The sequence below is a fragment of the Myxine glutinosa genome, chromosome 13 (genome assembly GCF_964187855.1).
Source record: "Myxine glutinosa chromosome 13, kmMyxGlut1.1, whole genome shotgun sequence".
Taxonomy (NCBI): Eukaryota; Metazoa; Chordata; class Myxini; order Myxiniformes; family Myxinidae; genus Myxine; species Myxine glutinosa.
The window spans coordinates 24,071,769-24,096,116 of record NC_136273.1 but is presented as its reverse complement, the minus strand read 5'-3'; the positions used below and the strand labels follow the sequence as shown (position 1 = coordinate 24,096,116).

General features: G+C 43.2%; 1 protein-coding gene across 1 annotated transcript in view; it reads left to right on the top strand.

Moving 5' to 3' along the window:
- Positions 1–24,348, top strand: part of LOC137438726 (uncharacterized) — a 230,457-nt gene that overhangs the window by 8,057 nt on the left and 198,052 nt on the right. The window contains exons 2-3 of the mRNA XM_068134015.2: positions 2,418–2,494; positions 21,243–22,267. Of these exons, the coding sequence (XP_067990116.2) occupies positions 2,418–2,494; positions 21,243–22,267 (1,102 nt within the window). The remainder of the gene's footprint in view (positions 1–2,417; positions 2,495–21,242; positions 22,268–24,348) is intronic.

Genomic DNA, 24,348 nt, shown 5'->3' with positions numbered 1-24,348 from the left:
CACTGCACAGAACTGTGGTGCCTGGGGTGGGGTAGAAGGACTCCCTTCTCAGGGCAGATGTCCATCGAGAGCACAAGTCCTTATCCTTTGGAAACCTTGAAACAAAATACATTGTGGTCACAAAATGTGGTTGCGGGTCAAAACCTCAGAGGGCAGTCAAAACATCCGAGTCAAAACGACTCCATATCAAAATAATATTTTGAGTTTCATATGTATAGTTAAATACAACTTCAACTGCTAATGTTTGCCATGTGTCGGACTTTCGTACCTTCCACAAGTAACCCCCATTTGCTCTTTCTGCTCACGAGTGACACAGGAGGGCATGGAAACCCTGACAGTAGTAGACTGGACAATTAAGTTAAGCTCATCACAAATTAAATCACTTGACAATGATCACGAGCTGACGAGTCAATCTCGATACTTCAATCTGAATCAATGAATGAGTCAATCAGACATCAGTCTGACATACTCACATAGCCCTAGTGAATACACAATACAGTTATATTTGAGATTTGTGTCGTATTGCACACCCTGCGCATGGTCTAACATCATCAAATTCAAACACAGTGTTCAAACTTCATTGAAGCTTCATTGAAACTTAATTACCTAGCCCCACCACCGTGACCACGCCAAAAACTGAAAAAGCAGAACACCCGCGATCGCGGTTTGTCACTTACTTGTGAAATGTGCATGTGGAGGCCTTCCCTGAGGTATTTGTGCGGTCAAATGCAACACACTGTGGCATTTTGAAACAGCGCGTTCACAAATAAGACTCCTTACAGTCGGTAAGCATCCAAAATGAATCAGAAATTGTGAGATCAGCTGATTGTGAGATCAAACACGGACGCAGACACAATCGGCTTCCCAATATGGCCGCCAAGCAACTTCCGCTAGCTTCAGCCGACAGCCGTCATTGGCTCTCCAGGTTTATTATATACCTCCGTGATTGCAATGTGAAGTCAAAGACATCTTCAGAACTGTTATATTCACAATCACCATGCCCTCCCTATAAGTTTTCCCATCAGTGTAAAATGACGAAAGCGACAGCTAAAAGGATTTTGAGCCGATTGGCATCACGGGCCTTAGCAATCGAGGCAGCGGCCTGTTGTTTTTATACACCGCCCAGATAACTTTGTGGCATTCTCAAGCAGGGCTTTTTACCGTGGAGGTCACGCAGTTCCTTACTGTTATCCTTGGATCCTTGGGAGGGGATTGACTGCTCGAAATGGGGAGGGGATCAGCACCTTAGGGTTAGGAGGGGAAGGATGGGGGTGGGTAGCAAAGATGGTACAGAGCTGGGAGGGGAAGATGAGACTTTGGGGGGAGGGGAGATTGAGGACTTTCTGTGGGTGGGGAGGGGTCGGTGGGAGGTTGGAAGTTGTGACAGGGAGATGGTATGAAGGCTTGAAGTGGGGAGGGGATTGACGCCGTAGGGTTGAAAGAGGGAGGGTGAGGAGTTGGGGCTGGGAGATGTAGGTTGAGGACTCTTGAGTTTCAGGAGGGGGGGGGGCATTGATGATTTGGGGTTTGTGAGGGGTGGGGTAGTTGAGGGCCTGAAGTCACTTCTTGCATTGTGCGAAACGTTCCTTCCACCATTCTTTCCCTGCACTAAGCCATGCCTACTTGGAGTAATTAGTGAGGAGCAGCTCCCTCCCTTCCTCCAGCCCCTCCTACCACCCCCCCCCCCCTCCAACCTCTCCTCCTCCCCTCACCTCCATTCCCGGATCAGATGTTCAAAGGCACATCACCACATAGACAGGGAACACTACGGGAACGACCCACCCCTGCATATTTAGTGATCCGATCTTAGAAATGGTAACCCGTGACTGTATTGGGGATGAGAAAGGGTACCCTGTCACTGTAGGGTGGCCAAGCAATCACAATATCAACGTAGGGGTTGATGCAACCACCCTACTGGTAATGTGCTAGTGCCTTATGATTGTGGGTGGCGCTTCAATCCGAACCATCCCAGTATTGTTGTTGTTTCCTTCGCTTAAGCCATTTGTCACAGGATTGTTGCTGTTTATCTGGTTCTCCCATCCTATAAATTGCCATTCCATTCCATCACCCATCCTTGACGAGTACATCCGTTAGTTGGTGCAGTCATTGAGAAATGGAGGTTGGTAGATTAAGTTTATCGTGAGAATGGGATGAGTACATGAGCATAAAGTAAACTGATACACTTTATAATTGGGGAGTGGGGGTGGATAGCACGCACATGGTCGGCTAAATGGCCTCCTATGATTTTATTTACTCTATTTTCAAATGCATTTGAATCCTGAATTAGCTAGTGCAGTACTGTATTCATGATTCATGTAAGAGTCCTTTCAATGGATTGACTCCTGTGTACCGAACAGCAATTCTCAGATTTATTAGTGTTAAAGTTTACAATATTGTTTCCACTTCCTATCCCGTAGTTGCAGCTGTGGATGGATTGGTTGTTTCTGGTTCTCATTGGCCCTCTTTGTCTTCTTGTTTCATTCTTCCTCGGCAAGTAAGTTGTTCATCACTTCGTTACCCCATAGTGTCTGACATATGCATTCTATATTCTACTTTGTCTTTCCACATACGCCTTTAATATCTGTATTTCCTGACAGCAGTTTCCACATAAAACCTACACATCCATATTCAATCTCTTCTTCTGTTTTGCTTACTCATACTGTCAATTTCAATGATAATTGACATTCATTAAATCTTACAACGTATTTGTATTCTGATTTTTTATTATGAACATTTATATATTCTTTGCTTAATGTTCTTCATGTATGATCTGTTCACTGATGCTTTGTGCAATGATTTTGCTTTGATTTGTCAAGTGGTTTAATTTTCTGCAGATTTACTTTGTATAGACCATAACCATGGAATTTTTTATGTTTCTTTAGTTATCTTAAACTTGGACAAAGAAGCTTAGCCTCATCTGACACCTCTAACTATCAAAGTACAGATCTTTAACATTGTGGCTAACTACCGTGGTTACGACACAAAGGATAAGAGGTAAACAAGACAAAGTGTTTGCATAAACCCTCTGTATGCTCATTGGTTGTTAGCTAAACTTACGATGCTAAAGCATTGTACAATATTAAACAGGAAAGAGCTGAGATTGCAGACCCTCGCCAGGGATGTTTTTTTAGTGGGTTTTAAGGTCTTTGTGTTACAACAAATATGGCGGCCGAACCATGTGACGGATGACGTCATCATTTTTTTTTCTCCACCAATCTATCTCTAGATGACGCTCAACAAATTTCATCTTGATCAGATGAAGCTTCGTACTTGTCGAATTATGACGTCATAATGGAGGCACCTATGACATCATCATTAACATATGTTATTCCCCATGGAGAGTTCTTTACAATGAGCCATGTCTCAATTTTTTATATACAGCGCTTTTGGAGATTTAAAGGTGCAATTTTTTTCGGTTTCTTGAAGATGGTGCCCATATCACGTGACCTATGATGTCATAATTATTAAAATTTTATACAGGAGGAGGTGAACCTATGGTGAAAATTTCCTGTCAATCGGCCCAACTGTTGCAGAGAAAATCATATTTATTCTGTGCGGACAAACAGACAGACAGACAAACAAACAGACAAATGAAAAATCCCTCATAGAGCGACACTTGACAAAACAGAACAAAGTAGAATGGCACTCGGTAGAGCATCCTTTTGACCTCAAAATTAATTAGTGGTTGAATTCAGTGACCTGATATGCAAATCGTCTTCAAATTTTAAGTTAATCGGATGAAAATTGACAATTTTAGAATTTTGGCCTATGTTGGCCTTTTGGCCTATGTTGACCTTTTGGCCTATGTTGATCTTTTGGCCTATGTTGACCTCAAAAATAGTTTCTGGTTGGTTTCACTAAGCTGATATGAAAATCCCATTCAAATTTCAAGTCAATCGGATTAAAATTGAGGATTTTATAAATTCGACAAAGTTGGTGACCTTTGACCTATGTTGACCTTTTGGCCTATGTTGATCTCAAATATAGTTGGTGGTTGAATTCAGTTCGCTGATATGAAAATCCTATTCAAATTTCAAGTCAATCGGATGAAAATTTAGGATTTTAGAATTTAGAAAAAAGTAGTTGACCTTTGGCCTATGTTGACCTTTTGAATTTTGACCTCAAAAATATATAGGATTTTGTCAGACCACGAACTCTAACATTTGGTGAAGTTTCGTGAAGATCGGTTTAAGATTGTCACCTGTAGGCAAGTATAAGTGAGCGGACAGACAAACAAACACACACAAACCGGAGTGATCAACATACTTGTCAAAAAACAAATTTTTGGCCAAGTAACAAACGGACTCAAATGCAATGCCCTCTCCTCTGGTGAGGGTAATAAGGCAGCTTTTCCTGATGTGTATACGTCTGAAAATCATAGAACAAAACAGGGCTTGTCCGACCTCTACCAAATTTTGTATATGTGTTGGTAGTACCCAGGGTCAAGTCAAGGGCACACAAAAAATCCCCCCCCCCCCCACCCGCAAGGGGAGGGGGGGGGCAGACGACTTGTGATTCTCACCCGTACACTTGCCACAGCGCAAGTGGTTTACTGATCCCTGCTGCAGACAGTGAGAATTATTAGTCACGGCATAAAATATATTTGCCCCAACTCCCCTACGATTCCCACTACCCTTCTCCTCACCCCTTCCCCCAGGCTGCTCCCGAAAGGTGCGGGTATGTATAGTTGCTGGAAATATAGAGTGACCGCATGATTAGGGAATTGCGTAGATCGGTTTGGATGAATAGGGTAGGAGTGATTAAAGTTATTTAAGTTTAGGAAGTGCAACGTTAATTAATTAATGTTTATAGATTAACATTATCATCATCATCATCATCATCAACATCAACATCATCCTTTTACGCTGTTTCCATGCTTGCATGTGTAACTTCAGAAAAGCATGAAGAGCAACTATATGCTCTAAGACAGGATTTAAAGGACCGACATTAACCTGTGTGCATCATGTGTGGAGGTTAATATTAGAGGCAGAAGAAAAGGCCAATACACGGAAAGTAAAGGAGTGAAGGAGTGAAGCAGTGAAGGAGTGAAGGAATTTACCAAATCATTCTAAAGATAATCTGGGCAGAAAAAAAACCTGAGCGCCAATGTAATAATTGTGAGGTGCAATACTCCAATTGTAGGTCTATGAGATTAGACTATGCACAGGATTTTGAAGTGGCAGCAAACCTGGAAAATTTCACAACGTACCCCGATACAATTCGTACATCGGGGATGCACCCGGACATATTTCTCAGTTTGCTACTGGCAAAACATGCATTTCGATTAAACTCAGTGCCATACGAGTTTAGGATATATGAACAGCATGAATACAAGATATATAAGTGTACTGCAGACCTAGTTCAATAGTTTGAACAAAGCTACAAGATGGATTGCCTCTATGCTGTGCAGATTGGTGCAAGGGGCTTTGTAGCAGCATCATCGTATAGTCTTTTGCGAGCATCGGGGCTGAATCAGAGGAAGATTAATAGATTTCTCAAATTACTTGAATGAACAGGATTATAAATAATTAAATTGATATATGTGGGAAAATTACGCGCGCAGACCAAGAATCAAACCCAGGTCCCCTGGTGAACCATACTAGTGCTCTGCCATCTGAGCTACCTGGGCGACCCTGACCAAGCATGCAATTTTCCCACACATAGACTTGCCACTCTAATTCCGTCAATGCTTCCGGGGCACTCGCTGCCAACCATAGGAGCACCAACGGCCTGATCACGGGAGGGTCTTCCTCCATTAGGCAGACAAATCCATGTCTGCTATTACAAGTCCGGTTCGATTCCTGGTCTGGGTGTGTCATTTTCCCACATATATGAATTTAATTATTTATAATCCTGTTCATTGATGTAATTGTTTCATCACCCCCAGTGGTGTTTGTAATATGGTGCTCCTATGGTTGACAGCGAGTGCCCTGGAAGCATTGACAGAACGAGAGTGGCAATTCTGTGTGGGAAAATTGCATGCTTGGTCAGGGTCACCCAGGTAGTTCAGATGGCAGAGCACTGGTATGGTTCACCAGAGGACCTGGGTTCGATTCCTGGTCTGGGCATTAATTTTCCCATATATCAATTTAAACCCCTGGTGTGTACCCCGGTTTAGAATAGGTACACCGTATCCCTGCGTGTTGTAAGAGGTGACTAAAAGGGTTGGCGCCAAGAAGGGCACCCGGCCATAAAAACATTGCCTCAAAAAGAGAACCATGACAATTACAACGAGATGTGGGCAGGGTAAAGCCCGAAGTACCCTGTGGGGGACCCCACTCCCTCTCGTCAAAACTCAAGGTGGGGAACCCGATCGAAGCAAGGGTGGAAATCACTCCATTTATGACGACGAAAAGTCTGATGCCCGATGTGGAGATCGGTTTCTGAGGTTTGCGACGTGGAATGTAGGGACAATGACAGGGAGATCAGGAGAAGTGGTGGAAGTATTGGTCAGAAGAAGAATGGACATATGTTGTGTGTAGGAGACAAGATGGAAGGGAAGTGGTGTGAGAATGGTGAAGGGTAGGCAGGGACAGAAATACAAGTTTGTAGGGCAAGGGTGCCCAGAAGGCATGAATGGTGTTGGTGTCCCGTTTTCTGAGGAGTTTGTAGACAGTGTGGTGAGTGTGATGAGAGTGAGTGAAAGGTTGATGATGGCGAAAATCATGATTGGAAAGCTCTTGGTGAACGTCATCTCAGGATATGCTCCGCAGGTTGGTCGGAGCGATGAAGAGAAGGACAAGTTCTGGTGTGCAATAGAGAAGCTGATGGAAAACGTGAAAGAGAAGGAAGTTGTTGTGGTAGGAGGAGACCGAAATGGACATGTGGGAAGGAGTATGGACGGTTTTGAGGGAGTTCATGGGGGTTACGGATATGGTGTGAGAAATGGAGAAGGTGAAAGGATTTTGGAGTTTGCTGATGGAGCTGATTTGTTGATTTGTAATACTCAGTTCCAGAAAGAGGATAATAAGCTTGTTACATACACGTCAGGTGGGTCGACGACAACCGTTGACTACCTGATGATGGTGCGTAGGCTGGATAGGGGGCACCTCCGGGACACAAAGTTGATCCCGGGGGAGGAGGCTGTTTCACAGCACCACTTGGTTGTCTGCGACATAAGGTTGAAAGGTGCGAGGAGAGCTCGGCGGGTGAAGTACCAACCGAGAATGAAGGTGTGGAGGTTGAAAGAGGTGACAGTGAGGGAGGCATTAAAAGAGAGGCTGAGTATGGTAGAGGATGATGTGGTTGAGCTTGAAACTGGTTGGATGTCAATGAAAGAAAGTCTGTTGGGAGCCGTTGGTGAGGTATGTGGATGGACAAAAGGACCACCGAAGCACTGGGAAACATGGTGGTGGGATGATGAAGTTGGAAAGAAGATTGACGAGAAGAGGAAGAAGTTCAAGGAGTGGCAGAAGGCGAAGGGTACGGGGGCAGAAAAGGAAGAGCATGAAAGTTATAAGGCAGCCAAGAAGGCTGCAAAGAAAGAGGTAGCAAAGGCGCAGGAGGCATGTCGGAAAATGTTCGGAGAACGCTTGGATTTGGAAGAGGGTCAGAGAGTGGTATTCAGGATGGCAAAGCAGATAGCGAAAGAGATGTGTGATGTGATGGGGGTGAGTTGCTTGAAGGATGAAGTGGGACAAATCGTTGTGGACCCAGATGGAATTAAAGGAAGATGGAAGAGACACATGGAAATACTGTTGAATGCAGAGAATGAATGGGATGGCAACATAGAGAGTAACCCAGTTTTAGGACCGGCAGAGAAGATAACCGAGAAGGAAGTTGAGGAAGCGATTAAAGCAATGAAGGGTAGAAAAGCGGGAGGGCCGACGGGAGTTGTGGGAGATATGTTGAAGGCAGCGGGAAACTGGGGTGTGAAGAGAATGACAGAGATCTGCAATCTGGTGGTGAAAGAAGGCCGCATTCCAGTGGATTGGGAACTGAGTACCCTCGTCCCTCTATACAAGGGGAAAGGTGACCCTCTGGACTGTGGCTCGTATCGAGCGATAAAATTATTGGAGCATGGAATGAAGGTATTGGAAAGGGTGTTGGAGAGGAGGATAAGGAAGAAAGTGAAGATTGACGAAATGCAGTTTGGATTTATGCCAGGAAGTGGAACGACAGACGCGCTTTTTATTGTGAGGCAGTTGCAGGAGAAGTACATGGAGAAGAGGAAGAAGTTGTTTCTTGGGTTTGTTGATCTGGAGAAAGCATTCGATAGGGTTCCACGTGAAGTAGTGACATGGGCATTGAGGAAGTTAGGAGTGGAGGAATGGTTGATCAGAGTAGTGATAGCAATGTACAAAAGAGCGTGCACAGCTGTAAGGACGAAGGACGGGAACAGTGGTGAGTTTGAGGTGAAGGTGGGAGTGCATCAGGGGTCGGTACTAAGTCCACTACTATTTGTAGCTGTGATGGAGGTGCTGGCTCGGAACGTAAAGGAGGGTTTACTGTGGGAGTTGTTGTATGCAGATGATCTGGTGCTGATTGCAGAAAGTATGGATGGACTGAAGGAGAAGATGAACAAGTGGAAGGAATGTATGGAGACGAAAGGTCTGAAGGTGAATATCGGAAAAACAAAGGTGATGGCAAGTGGTAATGCATGTGGTGAGGTGGAAAGAACTGGGAAGTGGCCCTGTGCTATGTGCAGGAAGGGTGTCGGAGTGAACTCAATTCAATGTACAATGTGCGCTGAGTGGGTTCATCAAAAATGTAGTGGTTTGAGAGGGTCATTAACCAGTGTGGCAGCTACATTCAAGTGTAAAGTGTGCACAGAGGGAGCTGCAGATGGAGGAAATGTTGAGTTGGATCTTGGAGATGGCGTGAAGCTGGAAGGTGTGAAAACATTTTGTTACCTAGGAGACATGCTGAATGGAGAAGGTGGATCAGACTCGGCAACGGTTGCTAGAGTGAGATGTGCATGGAAGAAGTTTCGGGAACTGAGTGGCGTGCTGATGAGGAGGGGGGTGTCGTTGAAGCTGAAGGGAAAGGTGTATGCTGCATGTGTGAGAAGTGTTATAATTTATGGGAGCGAGACATGGGTAATGAACGTAGAGCAGCAACGAAGGCTGGAAAGGGTGGAAATGCGAATGGTTCGGTGGATGTGTGGAGTATCGTTGAGAGAGAGGAAGACAAATGATGAATTCGAAAGATGATGGGAATAGAGTCTGTGATGGATGCTGTGAAGAGAAACAGGTTGAGATGGTTTGGTCATGTGTTGAGGAAGGATGAAAGTGACTGGTTGAGAAGAGTGATGGAAATGAATGTAGAAGGAAGTCGAGGACGGGGAAGACCGAGAAAGACTTGGCTAAAGATGGTCGAAGAAGAAATGCGGGCCAGGGGGTTAACAAGGGGAGATGCATAAAATAGGGCAAAATGGAGAACATTGTCATGGGGACCGCAAGGCTAACCCCCGCTCTTGCAGGGAAAATGGCCTTTTAAAATGCCTGTTGTTGTTGTTGTATATCAATTTAAACATTTCTCAATCAAATTGGAATAATTGCTGAGAAATCATCATGTTGGGTTTGGATTCAGAATAATGAGAGGGATGAGTACATTATGAATGAGTTTCCTCCAGCTTTAGTGGATTAGGGTTCAATCCTGCCTATGAGCTAAAAAGTGCAAAACACCAGAGGAACACTGGGGAGTCATGACCCCAGTGTGACCTGACCCCCTTGGAGTGTCATAAAGTCAAAGGCCGAAACACTTGTTTGAGGGAGGCTCTGTTTCTGACCATCTGCCATTTTGCTCCTCATGAGTTTGTTGCTTATTGAAATGGAAAAGTCAATGTAGAAGGAAGGTGGAGTCGTTGGGAGGGGAGGTGGTGGGAGTTAAGGGGATTAGCACAAGGAGCTTTAATTTGAGTTCATTGATTATTGGTTTTTGACAATCTGTTTGTTTCTGTTGATTACTACTTTTTTGCAGGTATAGTTGGGGCAAGATATACCTGTAGGAAAATGTAGGACAGGATGCCACTCTCCCCCCCTCCTCCCCCTCCCTCCACCCACCCCTCTCAAGTGTAACCTCCCAGGTCCTGGTTATATGTTCAGTATCCTGATACAGGTGGGCTCTCTGGTTGATGGTATAAGCTGGGAATTACAAATGAAGAGCATTCAGTATGCAGTCAAGCATTCAAGGATATCACACCACCTCCACAAATGGAATTTCAAAGACAGCCCAGCATGTGGCTGTGGTCACCCACATCAGACTATCTATTAAATTGCGAACGACTGTCATCTACGGAAGGTTGATGAAGGATTTAGGGCAATCCACCGAACACCAAACAGCGCTCTTACTTGGCTGTCCAACTTAGACTTAGATCCGTGAGCTGCAATTTGTCATCTACACAAAAAAATTCCACCATCGTTTTGGATTGGTAGTAAATTGATGGCTCCTTATAGAAGATATTTGGCAGCGAACAGTGCAATACATATTTCAAAATTCGCGAGAATTCAACGTTTGATGTGCTTAACGAGCACAACCATCCCAGCATAAAAACACATGTCCTGTGCATTTGTCTGAGCAAAAACGTTCAAGCACCTAGGAAACGAGTGAAAAAGACTGTTCTAGTGTTATATTCCAAGAAGGCACCTGCCACTACATGCACTCTGTTATTCTTAACGTTTATTCATAATTGCTCCGACAAAAGGCATATATGATTCATAAGAAAAGGTTTTGCTTGGCAGCACAGTAGTAAATGACAAAGTGCTCACTTGTTTCTTGGTGTTCAAGGTTCGTCAAGAATTATGAACCGCATGGCAGCTGCCACGTGGCATGAGTAAAAATTGGGGGATGAGAGGAGATTCATGAGTTTCTCAAACAGCAGCAACCAAAGAGAACCATCTGTTGAGGCCAAAGATCCGATGACCTCTGAGAACTCATGAGGTTCCTGATGTGAGAAGCAGAGGAGGTTTTATCATCAATGAAGGCAGCGAAATTGTTGTTGAAGACCATTGCCACAAATAATGTTGTTAATCATTCGAATTGGGATTTGTGGACCTGGCAAGGGCTTACGACACTGTCCTGAGAGAGATGGTGATGGTGACACTGATATGAATGGGAGTGCCAGAAGCAGAAGTTAGGATGGTGGAAGGGATGTTAAAGGGAATGAAGGGAAGAGTTTTGGTTGGTCCTGGGATGTCGGAAGAGTCAACGTGAACATCGGTTTGAGGCAGGGAAGGTCTCTCAGCCCACTCCTGTTTATCATGGTGATGGAGATGGTAAGCAGGAAGGTGAACATGAGTGTTATTCGGGGAAGATTTTTGTATACGGCCGATCTGGCTGTTGTGGTGGAAAGTATGTGGGAGATGCAAGAAGTGCTGGCCGGAGTGGAAGGAGGCATTTGAGAAACATGGGCTGAAGATGAGTATGGAGAGGACTGAGGTGATGTGGGTTGGGCAGCAGACAAAATAAATAAATATCAGGTTAGAGGGGAAGGAGGTCAGACAGGGAAATAGGTTTGAGTATTTGGGGGGAACAGTGACCGAGGATGGTAAGTCCAAGGAAGAGGTGCAGAGGAGGATTCAGGTGGGTGTGAATGCATGGAGGAGTGTGGAGGGTTTAATGGCAGACAGAAAATATCAAGGAAATTGAAAGGGAAGGTCCTGATGTCGTGTGTAACGCCGGCCTACCTTTACAGTCTGGAGATGGTGACACCGATAGAGAGGCTGTAGGTTTGCGAGAACAACTGGGTGAGAGGATTGCGGGAATGAAGAGGGTGGATAGAAGGAGATTGGATGAACTGAATGAGGAGATTGGTGTGCAGTTGGTGACCATTGGACATCACCTCTTAGTAAGGGAAGAGGAGAAGAAGAAGATAATCCCCATTTATATGTAGACTGTTTGAACATGTTTGTCTTTGACAGTGTACAGGTTTTCATGTTCTGCTTGGATAAAGATTGATTATGTCATCCCACAAGACAGGGAGCCATGAAGTTACCTAGATGCTAATCCATGCTTTATTGCCACCTATCACTACCGAAGGCTGACATTTCAGGACCAAGATTGTTTTGATTGGTCATTGGGAGAAGTTTAGTTTTTTGGGGTTTAAAAAAAATCAGTTTAAAAGAAAAACACAAGTTGAAAATTTCATGTACGTGTCAAACAAGATCATTGATAACTTCACTGGTTCCGACGTGTCAATTGAGTCCCCTTACAAGGAATTTCAACATAGGAGGTCGAGGGAATTCAGCCCAACGGGTCTGCAATGGTTGCCAACCTATGGTTGTTTGTTCATGCTCTATCTATCCTTTTTAAATGTGAGCATCAAGAAAGGAAGCAGCATGTTCCGTTTTTACAGTTTTTAGTATGATTCGGCCCGGGTTTGCACCACCGACCTCCCAGACTCGGAGCAGACGTTCCAACCATTCCACACCGAGCCTGGTTGAGTGTTGAAAAGCAGATTTGTTTTTCCCTCTACTAGAGCTATGCCATATTTCAGGGCAAAGCATTTCACAGAAACGAAACTCGATCTTCAAAAACTGGGAATTACTCGATCTGATCATTATCAAATTTTACATTCTCATATTTAAACATTTGTTGTTGGAATTGGTTGCTCATGATTGGATGTAAAAAAACATAGGGGCAATACCCCTGGCGCTCACCTGGTAGAATAAACAGTATACAACAATGACTAAAGGTATTTTAAACCAATTTCAATGGTTGCTAGAAGACAGCGCAGCATGTGGAATCATACAAACATAATCATAAGACTTTAAACAAACAAAGAAGAAAATACCTATTTTGGGGAGGTGCAACCCCCCTGTAGACCACCAAAGGAGCAGATTTTTTTTAATGCCATGAACAAACTTCGGGAGAATTTTGATGGTTGTGGTCAAACATGAACAAACAACCACAGGTAATGAATGTTGTGGTCAAGTTTCATCAAAATTGCATGTGTAGTTTCTGAGAAGAAAGCAAATACCTATTTGGGGGGCAAATCTCCACCCCCCCCCCCCCGTAGATCCTTAAAGGGGCAGTTTTTGTTTAATCCCGTGAACAAACTTTGGTACATCACGGGTGGTGAAGGTTGTGGTGAAGTTTCATCGAAATCGTGTGTGTAGTTTCAGAGGAAAAAGCAAATCCTATTTTGGGGGGTCAAACCTGGATCCACTTTGACCCCGGTAAACCCCCTTAGACCCCGATTTTTCTTTAATGCCGTGAACAAACTTTAGTCACAACACAACAAATATAATTTGTGCCAAATTTGGTCGCAATCCCATCAGCGGTTTCGGAGAAGAAGCTTCCAGTGTTTACGGACAGACTGACGGGCTAACGGACAGACGACGCGCCATCGCGTAAGCTCCCCTGAACTTCGTTCCAGGTGAGCTAATCATGTGATGAAACATGTAGAGTGCTTCTGTTGCATCCCTACTAGTTCAATAATCCATTCGTATGTGTGTACTAAAGGCTGAGAAACCCAACGGCCTCAATTAAACAAAAATTTGTAATAATTGCACAAATTATCTGCCGTGATCTTTCCTGGGAAAACCACATTTCCAAGCTGGCCTCCAAAGCCAGTCGCCGACTGGGCATCCTCCGTCGTGCGAAGTCCTTCCTTGGCACACCTGAGCTCCTCACCACATACAAGGTTTTCATTTGCAGCTCAATGGAATACTGCTCTCCCCTCTGGGCCGGTGCTCCTGCCTCACACCGAGCTCGTCTTCACGCTGTTGAAACCAAAGCTTTCAGAATCATTGGAATCTCCCGCGATGAAGCTGATTGTGAGGGCCTTTCACTCACTCACCGCAGGCAGGTAGGTGGTCTTTCTGTCTTCTACCGACTCCTCTCTGGCCTAGCTCCCCCAGCTCTATCCGTGCTCTGTCACCCAAATATTCCTACAGGTCACACAAGATCTGCCAGAAACCCTCTTCTGGTGAAACTGCCAAAATCTAGGCTCTCTGCTCACCTTCACTCTTTCATTCCTCTTTTCTCCCACCTCTGGAACAAACTCCCTCACTCTATTCAATCCCACTGCTCCCTCCAGGTCTTTAAACAGCTGTTCACCACCATCTCTTATCTTCCCCCATCCAAAACCTTGATCTTTTCTACCCCCGTTAATTCACCCCAGATTCAATTTTTTGAAATACCAACTTCTTTCCTGGAAGTCCTAGCAGTGTCCATGTGTTTTATGCCTCCTCCCCCCTCCCCCCCTTCCCATGACCCTCCGCCAAGCCCTCACCCTCCAACAGATCTCCCGATGTCTCTGCTCTCTGCTGTTGTACTTGTGTGCTTCCCTCTCTCCCCATCTTGTCTCCCGCTCCCTTTATTGTATGTTTTGTGTGTCGGGTTTTTTTTTTTTGTGATTCATGTTAGCTCTTACACGAGCCTCGATCTTGTATACAAAAAAATATATCATTTATAAGATCTTCCAAGTTAAGCTTATGAGTATGAGGCTTAAGCGAGCTATACCTTCCAAATATACACCTTTGAGATATTGGCTGAATTGTTTGTACCATAAGAGCACTGATGATTTTGGTGCCATCTATTTAATACATCTACAATGAGAACAACAATCTGTAGAGCGCATACCTTCGCCAGGTTGAACAGCAATTTATGTTTTGTATCCCACTGATAGGCCGGACCTGCATCTGGACATGAACCAAAATCGAATCGGCTTGTTCTTGTCACCTACGCAACTCGTCCACCAAGTTTTGCCATAACCGGTCCACAACCTTTTGATATATTGTGCTAAATATCGGTTTTAGCCCTATAATTCAATGGTGAAGAATCACTTTAAAAATTCTACTAGCCGGATCCGGATCTTCACCAAAATTGAATCAATTCTTCTTATCCCATACGCAACCTGTCCACCAAGTTTCGTTCGAATCCGTCCACAAATTTTGAGATATCCCACTATATATCGTTTTGGCCCCATCTCCAAATGGTGAAGAATCACTTTAGAAATAAAAAAAATTATCGTATCCGGATCCGAATCTTCACATCGAATCAATTATTAGTTCTAGTCACACAACCTATCTTTCCTCAAAGCTGTTAGCTTTCCACCCATCAAGCTGTCACACACCCAACCTGTCTACCAACCTGTTATCGCACACCCATGGGACCTGTACAACAAGCTATCTCTCAATGGTCAAGAATAATTTTCAAAATTTTCGTATTCAGATCTTCACCAAAAATCGTAATCAATTTGTCCTTGACACACACTCAACCTGTCCACCAACTTTGGTCCGAATCCATCCACACCTTTTTGAGATATCCTCCTCACAGACAGACAAGCAGTGGTGAAAACATAACCTCTGTCCACCTTTGGTGGCAGAGGTAAAAAGCCAAGCAGATTCCTTTTTCAGTTTGAGTGCAATATTTGGCTCTAAAGTGAATTAGAAATCACATCCACGATTGGACGAATGTACGAGGGGAAAATTTTTCCAAATCGCTTACTACCGCTGAATTTGATGCGCTTTCTTCCATTTCCAAGGCATCTCATTGCCAGGAGATCCTTGCAGCCCGTGCCACACCACATCACAATATAACAGAGGATTCATCTTTGCCGGTCATCTTTGCCGGTATCAACATCTGGGTGTTGATAGAATCTAAGTGTTAGTGCTGCCTGCTGAATAGATGTTTCATTCTGGCAACCGCTACAAAGCCAATTTTCTCTTATTCATTCTTCAAAACCCAGCAGGGTAGCCCTTGCTCAGAATTTCTCATCAAAACATTGGGATCAGTTTGTGAAAATTATCACCGTCATTTCATCAGCGTCCACCGCTGGCTCAATTCATTGGATTTTCTTCGAACAACCCTTACTGATGACAATCTCCTTCGAGAGATAGCTTCTTGTATACTTCTTGTATAGCTTCTTGTATAGCTTCTTCTTGCTTCTTGCTTCGTATAGCTTCGTATAGCTTGCGTATAGATTCTTCTTGTATAGCTTCTTGTATAGCTTCTTGTATAGCTTCTTCTTGCTTCTTGCTTCATATAGCTTGCGTATAGCTTGCGTATAGCTTCTTCTTGTATAGCTTCTTCTTGTATAGCTTCTTGTATAGCTTCTTGTATAGCTTCTTGTATAGCTTCTTGTATAGCTTGCGTATAGCTTCTTTGTGTATAGCTTCTTGTATAGCTTGCGTATAGCTTCTTTGTGTATAGCTTCTTGTATTGCGTATAGCTTCTTCTTGTATAGCTTCTTGTATAGCTTGCGTATAGCTTCTTCTTGTATAGCTTCTTGTATAGCTTGCGTATAGCTTGCGTATAGCTTCTTCTTGTAGAGCTTCTTCTTGTATAGCTTCTTGTATAGCTTGCGTATAGCTTGCGTATAGCTTCTTCTTGTAGAGCTTCTTCTTGTATAGCTTCTTGTATAGCTTCTTGTATAGCTTCTTTCTTCTTGTATAGCTTCTTGTATAGCTTGCATATAGCTTGCGTATAGCTTCTTCTTGTATAGCTTCTTGTATAGCTTGCATATAGCTTGCGTATAGCTTGCGTATAGCTTCTTCTTGTAGAGCTTCTTCTTGTATAGCTTCTTGTATAGCTTCTTTCTTCTTGTATAGCTTGCGTATAGCTTGCATATAGCTTCTTCTTGTATAGCTTCTTGTATAGCTTCTTGTATAGCTTGCGTATAGCTTCTTCTTGTATAGCTTATTGTATAGCTTCTTGTATAGCTTCTTGTATAGCTTCTTGTATAGCTTGCGTATAGCTTCTTCTTGTATAGCTTCTTCTTGTATAGCTTCTTGTATAGCTTCTTTCTTCTTGTATAGCTTCTTGTATAGCTTGCGTATAGCTTGCGTATAGCTTCTTCTTGTATAGCTTCTTGTATAGCTTCTTGTATAGCTTGCGTATAGCTTCTTTGTGTATAGCTTCTTGTATAGCTTGCGTATAGCTTCTTCTTGTATAGCTTCTTGTATAGCTTGCGTATAGCTTCTTCTTGTATAGCTTCTTGTATAGCTTGCGTATAGCTTGCTTATAGCTTCTTCTTGTATAGCTTCTTGTATACCTTGCGTATAGCTTGCGTATAGCTTCTTCTTCTAGAGCTTCTTCTTGTATAGCTTCTTGTATAGCTTCTTTCTTCTTGTATAGCTTCTTGTATAGCTTGCGTATAGCTTGCGTATAGCTTCTTCTCGTATAGCTTCTTGTATAGCTTGCGTATAGCTTGCGTATAGCTTCTTCTTGTATAGCTTCTTGTATAGCTTGCGTATAGCTTGCGTATAGCTTCTTCTTGTATAGCTTCTTGTATAGCTTGTGTATAGCTTGCGTATAGCTTGCGTATAGCTTCTTCTTGTAGAGCTTCTTCTTGTATAGCTTCTTGTATAGCTTCTTTCTTCTTGTATAGCTTCTTGTATAGCTTGCGTATAGCTTGCGTATAGCTTCTTCTTGTATAGCTTATTGTATAGCTTCTTGTATAGCTTCTTGTATAGCTTGCGTATAGCTTGCGTATAGCTTCTTGTATAGCTTGCGTATAGCTTGCGTATAGCTTCTTCTTGTAGAGCTTCTTCTTGTATAATAATAATAATAAGAATTCATTTATTTTATATAGCGCTTTTCCAGAAGCCCAAAGGCACTTTGACAGAGTGGAAAACATAATGCATAACAATACATGAAAACAACAATTGCAAAAAGACAAGAATCAATAGGGAAATATTTAAAGCAAAAGGAGGGAGAAGGAGAAGAGATAGTCAGGGGTTAAATGCTGTGGGTTGAATGTTGAATGCAGTGTTGAACAGGTGGGTCTTTAGTGATGTTTTGAATGTGGTGAGTGAGGAGGAGTCTCTGATGGTGTGAGGTAGTGAGTTCCAGAGGGTGGGAGCAGCGATGGAGAAGGCCCTGTCCCCCCAGGATCTGAATTTGGTCCGGATGGAGGGGGTCAGGAGGTTGGTACCAGCAGAGCGGAGGTTGCGGGTGGGAGTGTGTCTGGAGAGGAGGTCAGCCAGGTAGGATGGGGCCAGGTTATGGAGGGCTTTGTATGTCAAGAGGAGGATTTTGTACTGGATTCTCTGGGGGATGGGGAGCCAGTGAAGCTTGTAAAGGACGGGGGTGATGTGGTCACGGGTCCGGGAATGGGTGAGTAGACGGGCAGCGGAGTTCTGAATGTATTGGAGTTTATTGGTGATTTTTGAGGGTGAACCATAGAGGAGGCTATTGCAGTAGTCCAGACGGGAGGTGATGAAGGCGTGGATGAGGGTTTCTGCAGCCGTGGAGGAGAGGGATGAGCGGAGACGGGCAATGTTTTTCAGGTGAAAGAAGGCTGACTTTGTGATCTGTTTAGTGTATTTGTCGAAGGAAAGGGTTTGGTCAAAGATGACGCCAAGATTCCGGATGTGAGGGGAGGTGGATACTGGGAAACCGTCGATGTTGAGGGCAAAGTTATGGGTGGATTTTGTGAGCGTTTTTGGGCCAATGATGATTATTTCAGAATAGCTTCTTGTATAGCTTCTTGTATAGCTTCTTGTATAGCTTCTTTCTTCTTGTATAGCTTCTTGTATAGCTTGCGTATAGCTTGCGTATAGCTTCTTCTTGTATAGCTTATTGTATAGCTTCTTGTATAGCTTCTTGTATAGCTTGCGTATAGCTTCTTCTTGTATAGCTTCTTCTTGTATAGCTTGCGTATAGCTTCTTTCTTCTTGTATAGCTTCTTGTATAGCTTCTTGTATAGCTTGCGTATAGCTTCTTCTTGTATAGCTTCTTCTTGTATAGCTTCTTGTATAGCTTCTTGTATAGCTTGCGTATAGCTTCTTCTTGTATAGCTTCTTCTTGTATAGCTTGCGTATAGCTTCTTTCTTCTTGTATAGCTTCTTGTATAGCTTCTTGTATAGCTTCTTGTATAGCTTGCGTATAGCTTGCGTATAGCTTCTTCTTGTATAGCTTATTGTATAGCTTCTTGTATAGCTTCTTGTATAGCTTGCGTATAGCTTCTTCTTGTATAGCTTCTTCTTGTATAGCTTCTTGTATCGCTTCTTTCTTCTTGTATAGCTTATTGTATATTTGAAGCTTGCGCTGGTTTGGAGTTTTAGAATCTTGTACTGTATCTGGAAATTTTCATAATTCGAGTGACGTTTTCAGCACAGACAAGTCAGATCCTGAACAATGTGCATAGTCCTTCAATTACATAATTGCCTCTATGAAGGAAAATCAAACGAAGTTCTGTGTACTTCTATTTTAAAAGGGATATAGGTAACAACTCTTTGCTTGAAATATAATTGGCATTTAATTGGGCCTCAAAATATAATTGGCCCCTCTCTCCCCTCATCAGGAGGCAGACAAAAAGCAAACTAATAGGCCTATTTGGATACAAACCACCTTCGAAAGGGACACAGTGCTCTAATATTTTCCAAAGAGACGGTCATTTCTTTCATGTCGTCACGACTAAATCAATGACATCATACGTCACATGGTTTTACCTCAGTGAGATGATGGAATCTGTGTCTGAAGGTTTTCTGAATCACTGCTGTAAATGGCCATATATTTATTAATTAAGCAAGGGTGTGTGGGGGGGGGGGGGGGGGGAGTGGTTGTGAATTCAGACCAGTGTGCGCATGGTGTATATGTAAGGTTGGTAGGGGGCAGAGTCGGTCAAATGTTTCCTATATTTGCCTCCACCACCGAATGTGGACGGAGGTTATGTCTTCACCCTTGTCTACCTGTTTGACGAAACTTGATGGAGAGGTTGGGTCTGGAACAAGGACAAATTGATTCGATTTCAGTGAAGATCCAGTTACCAGAATTTTTATTTTTTATTTTTCACCATTGAGAGATATGTGCAACAACTATACATACAGAGCATGCTATTTCAAAACGTTGTGGCTGGGTTCAGACGAAACGTGGTGGGTGAGTTGGGCAGGTGACAAGAACAAGCTGATTAGATTTAGATTAAGGTCTGGATCCAGATCCGACCTATCAGAAGGTGGATGGAGGTTATGTTTTCACCCCTGTCTGTCTGTTTGTTTGTGGACAAGATATCTCAAAAAGTTGTGGACGGATTTGGACCAAATTTTGCGGAGAGGTTGGGTATGTCACAAGGACCAAATGAGTACATTTTTGTGAAGGTCCGGATCCGGATCCGGCTACTAGAATTTTAAAAGTGATTCTTCACCATTGGGAGATAGGGCCAAATATGATATATAGCAGGATATCTCAAAAAGTTATGGACAGATTCGGACGAAACTTGGTGGACAGGTTGGGTGTGTGACAAGACCGAATCGATTTAATTTTGGTGAAGATCTGAATATGGATTCGGATGTGAGAATTATTTAATTTTTGAAGTGATTCTTCACCATTGAGTGATCGGTCTAAAACCGATATATACCACGATATCCCAAAAAGTTGTGGACGGATTTGGACGAAATTTTGCGGAGAGGTTGGGAATGTGACAAGGACGAAATGAGTAGATTTTTGTGAAGGTCCGGATCCGGATCCGGCTACTAGAATTTTTAAAGTGATTCTTCACCATTGGGAGATAGGGCCAAATATGATATATAGCAGGATATCTCAAAAAGTTATGGACAGATTCGGACGAAACTTGGTGGACAGGTTGGGTGTGTGACAAGACCGAATCGATTTAATTTTGGTGAAGATGTGAATATGGATTCAGATACGATAGTTATTAAATTTTGCAAGTGATGTATTTACCAATGAGTGATAGGCCCAAAAACGATATAAAAACCACCTTTAGGTTTTCATATGTTTAGGTTTAGGTTTAGGTTTAGGTTTAGGTTTAGGTGAAAACCAACCACCAAGCCACCAAACCAACCAAAAAAAACGATAGGCCCAAAAACGATATATAGAATGATATTTCAAAAAGTTGTGGACGAGTTATGACAAAACTTGGGGGACGAATTGGTTAGGCGACAAGAACAAGCCGATTCGATTTTGGTTCAGGTCCGAATCCAGATGCACCCTATCAATGGGATAGAAACCTTAAACTGTTCAGCCTGGCAGAGGTATGCGCTCTACCTAGTGCCCTTATAGTTTAAGCAGCAGTTGGCATGACAAGTGGACACAAAAGGAAAAGTTGTGTTTTCGGTATAAATTGCAACAGGATGCTTTTACTGCCACTCACAAAGAGGTTTCTTCACTGGTTTAAACTAAACATTCGGTTTTTTTGCTTATATCCCACGAGTAATTGGAAGAGATATTAAATAAGGCTTTGTTATAACTTGCGGCCCAGAGTTTCAAACTGCCGTTCTACTTTAATTGTAACTCAAGCGTAGCGTAGGATGTGTTATAAAGGGAAATAAACAAACAAAATCTAATTTGTTCCATCTCTTATGTACTTTCCCTTTTCTCCCTCAATTCCTACAAAGATGTTGATATAATCCAGGCTTTGCAGCCCTTCCTGGGATCCCAACCACCCGGTCTGCTTTCCACTTCAAAGACGGGCCTCGTTCTTTCCCGTCAGGCCTGGTTGGAGGCACCAGCTCTCCGCATCATCCCACCATCTCTATTGACCTCCAACCTCACCTTGCTTCTCTCATTGCGTGTGTCTGCCCCTGGCGCACTCTTCAGAATTTCTCAAGGTCCATCGAGCCGTATCCCTGCGCTGGCTCTCCAGATTTTGCCCGATCGGCTAGTCGCACGATTTGGTGCAGCAAGCGCCGTGGCCTTTCCCGTTCCCCTCCTTGACGGAGAACTGCATCACTTCGCTCTATCTGTGACGACAGAGCGTCTCACCCTTTGGTCAGCCTGCAACCAAAGAAACATCAGCATCAGCTTGCCGGCTCACCACATCAAATTGGCATCTCGACGGGCTCTCGGTCCAGGTTCAGTTGTAGCTATTGGAGGGCGCCCCTCCTTTGAAGGAACTCTGTGTCAACTAGACCTTCACACGGGTGTTGACATAGCGATGGAATACTGTCACCACCTGCGACCATCATGCAATGTTTCATCTTCTCAGTTGAGTCTTTCGCAGTTGCCCTTCATTGCTCAAATAGCGACACATGCAGTCACAGTGAACCGACATGCAACTGGGAAGCACGAGGAAACAACGTGGCCTGGTTTCACAGAAGGAGCTTACCATTCACGAATCTTCAGCAACGTTGCAACTCCAGATAAAGTATCTGGACAGACTTTCTCTGATGCAGCGATGGAAACCTTGGAGTTAAAGAAATCCACCGGTTCAAGCGAAAGCCTGACTGTGAAGAGCCACCTGTATATTTTACCGTCGAGGTCAATTGTAGAAAACCAAGAGCTTACGCTTACAACTCCACATCCAGAAGTCAATGTTCCCAAGCCACCGGTCTTACGGATCATTGATTTGGATCACGCCGGTCTACCAGGCCCTGTGAATCCGCCAGGTCGACCAGGAGCCCATGGAATTCCTGGCCTTCCGGTAAGTGCTCACCTTTCTCCATTGGTTAGATTTATTGTATGTTTATTATTATGAGTGTAAGCCAGATTTCTTTAAAGATCCTGATTGGGTTTTTTAACCACCTAAATGGCAAAATGCTCATGTTACATGAGGTGGGCAACCACGTTGGCCAAGTCCTGTTCCAAATGCTTACTGCATATTGAAGAGGAAGGGGTGGTCAAAAGGGAAAGGTGGGGGCCAGGGGAGGAGAAGACACGATCTGTTATTTATTCCATGCATATAAGGTAGAAAGGGCATTTTCATCTAGCATTTTCCTTACAATTTATAATTGAGCTGCTGAGAAATAAACCAGGCTATCCCACACCCAGAACCAAATTAGGTTAAGTGCACGAAAGTAATCTTTCAAGGGTGGGACACCTTTTGTGTTAATGGCACCTCGAAACAGAATGTTTCAATCTCGTGCTGATGTTTGTTTCGTGGGAGTTCCATGAGGTCCAAATGGGAACGTGAACATTGGATCCGGCTTTCTCAAAAGTCGTATCGTTTGATGTAAAAATAGGGGCTAATTCCAACAAAGAACTAGCGCTCTGTGTTGGTAGCACAAGATAATAAACACACGAGAATCAAACACTTAAAGTTATCCACCATAAATGCTCACAAAACACTGGCGTTTCATGCCTTTCTCTTCTTCAGCGCAAAAGGACATCCTCGTGTGGTGAAGCCTACTTTACTTCTCAGGACCCAATTGCATCTTAATATACACCATCTTAAATAAATAAAAAATCAAATTCTGGAAAGGGTTGGCAGGATAGCCTGGGGCTGTGTACACCTTCTTTTTTTTTTTTTTGTATACAACATCGAGGCTCGTGAAAGAGCTAACATTAATCAAAACAAAAAGTCAAACCGAGACACACAAAACACAAAAAACAAGGGGAGTGGCAGACAAGATGGGGAGAGAGGGGGAAGGGCACAAACACAACATTTGAGAGCAGGGACATCGGGAGGACTTGGGGCGAGGTGGGAGAGGTATAAAACATATGAACACTGCAAGGACTCGATTGACGGGCTAGATTGCCTTTCTGAGCAATCTAGCCTGGGATCAAATCTTGACTCAGCTATAAACACGAATATTGTGAGACTTTTCCAACCAAGACACGGGGATCTAGTTTTGTATTTTTTTATATTAATTTTCTTAAATTGGTAGAATTTGTTTTTCACTTGGAAGTTGTGGGTTATGATGTGTAAATATAGGTGGAAAAAGTCTGATTTCATGCAATTTAATTCTCGTCTTTAAGGCAACAAAAGGTGAAAGTTTTGAAAGGAGGTGTAGATTTTCTATAGGCAATGTATATATAGACAAGTTGGGTCACCCAATCAAGATCAGGTTATTTAGACCTCAGCAAACCGTCAATAAGATTGATGTTTGACATTGGAGCAAAATTTAACTCAGAAGTGCACCACGACAATGTTGGGCCACACGGCCTCACTTCCTTTTTGAGGACTATTTCTCTCTGTCTCATGTCAGTTTATTTCTATGATTTTTCAGACATATACACATACATACAGACATTTTCCTTGCAGGGGTGGGGGTGAGGGGTATTTTTTACCTCCGCCACCTAAGGTGGGTGGAGGTTATGTTTTCATCCCTGTCTGTGTATGTGTGTCTGTCTGTCTGTTTGTGAACAGGATATCTCAAAAAGTTGCGGATTAATTTGGACTAGATTTGGTGGAGAGGTTGAGTTTTGTGACAAGAACAAAATGATTATATTTTGGTGAAGATCAGGGTCCAGATGCGGAACCGAGAATTTTTTAAGTGATTCTTCACAATTGAGAGATATGACAAAAACAAACAACCGATATGTAGCAGGGTATCTCCAAAAATTGTGGACAGATTCGGATGAAAGTTGGTGGACAGGTTGGGTGTGGGTCAAGGACTAATTGATTCGATTTTTATGAAGATCCGAATCTAGATCCGGACATGAGCGTTTTTTAATTTTTTAAAAGTGATTCTTCACCATTGAGAAATGGGACCAAAAACAAAACATAGCACGATATCTCAAAACGTTGTGGACTGGTTATGACAAATCTAGGTGGATGAGTTG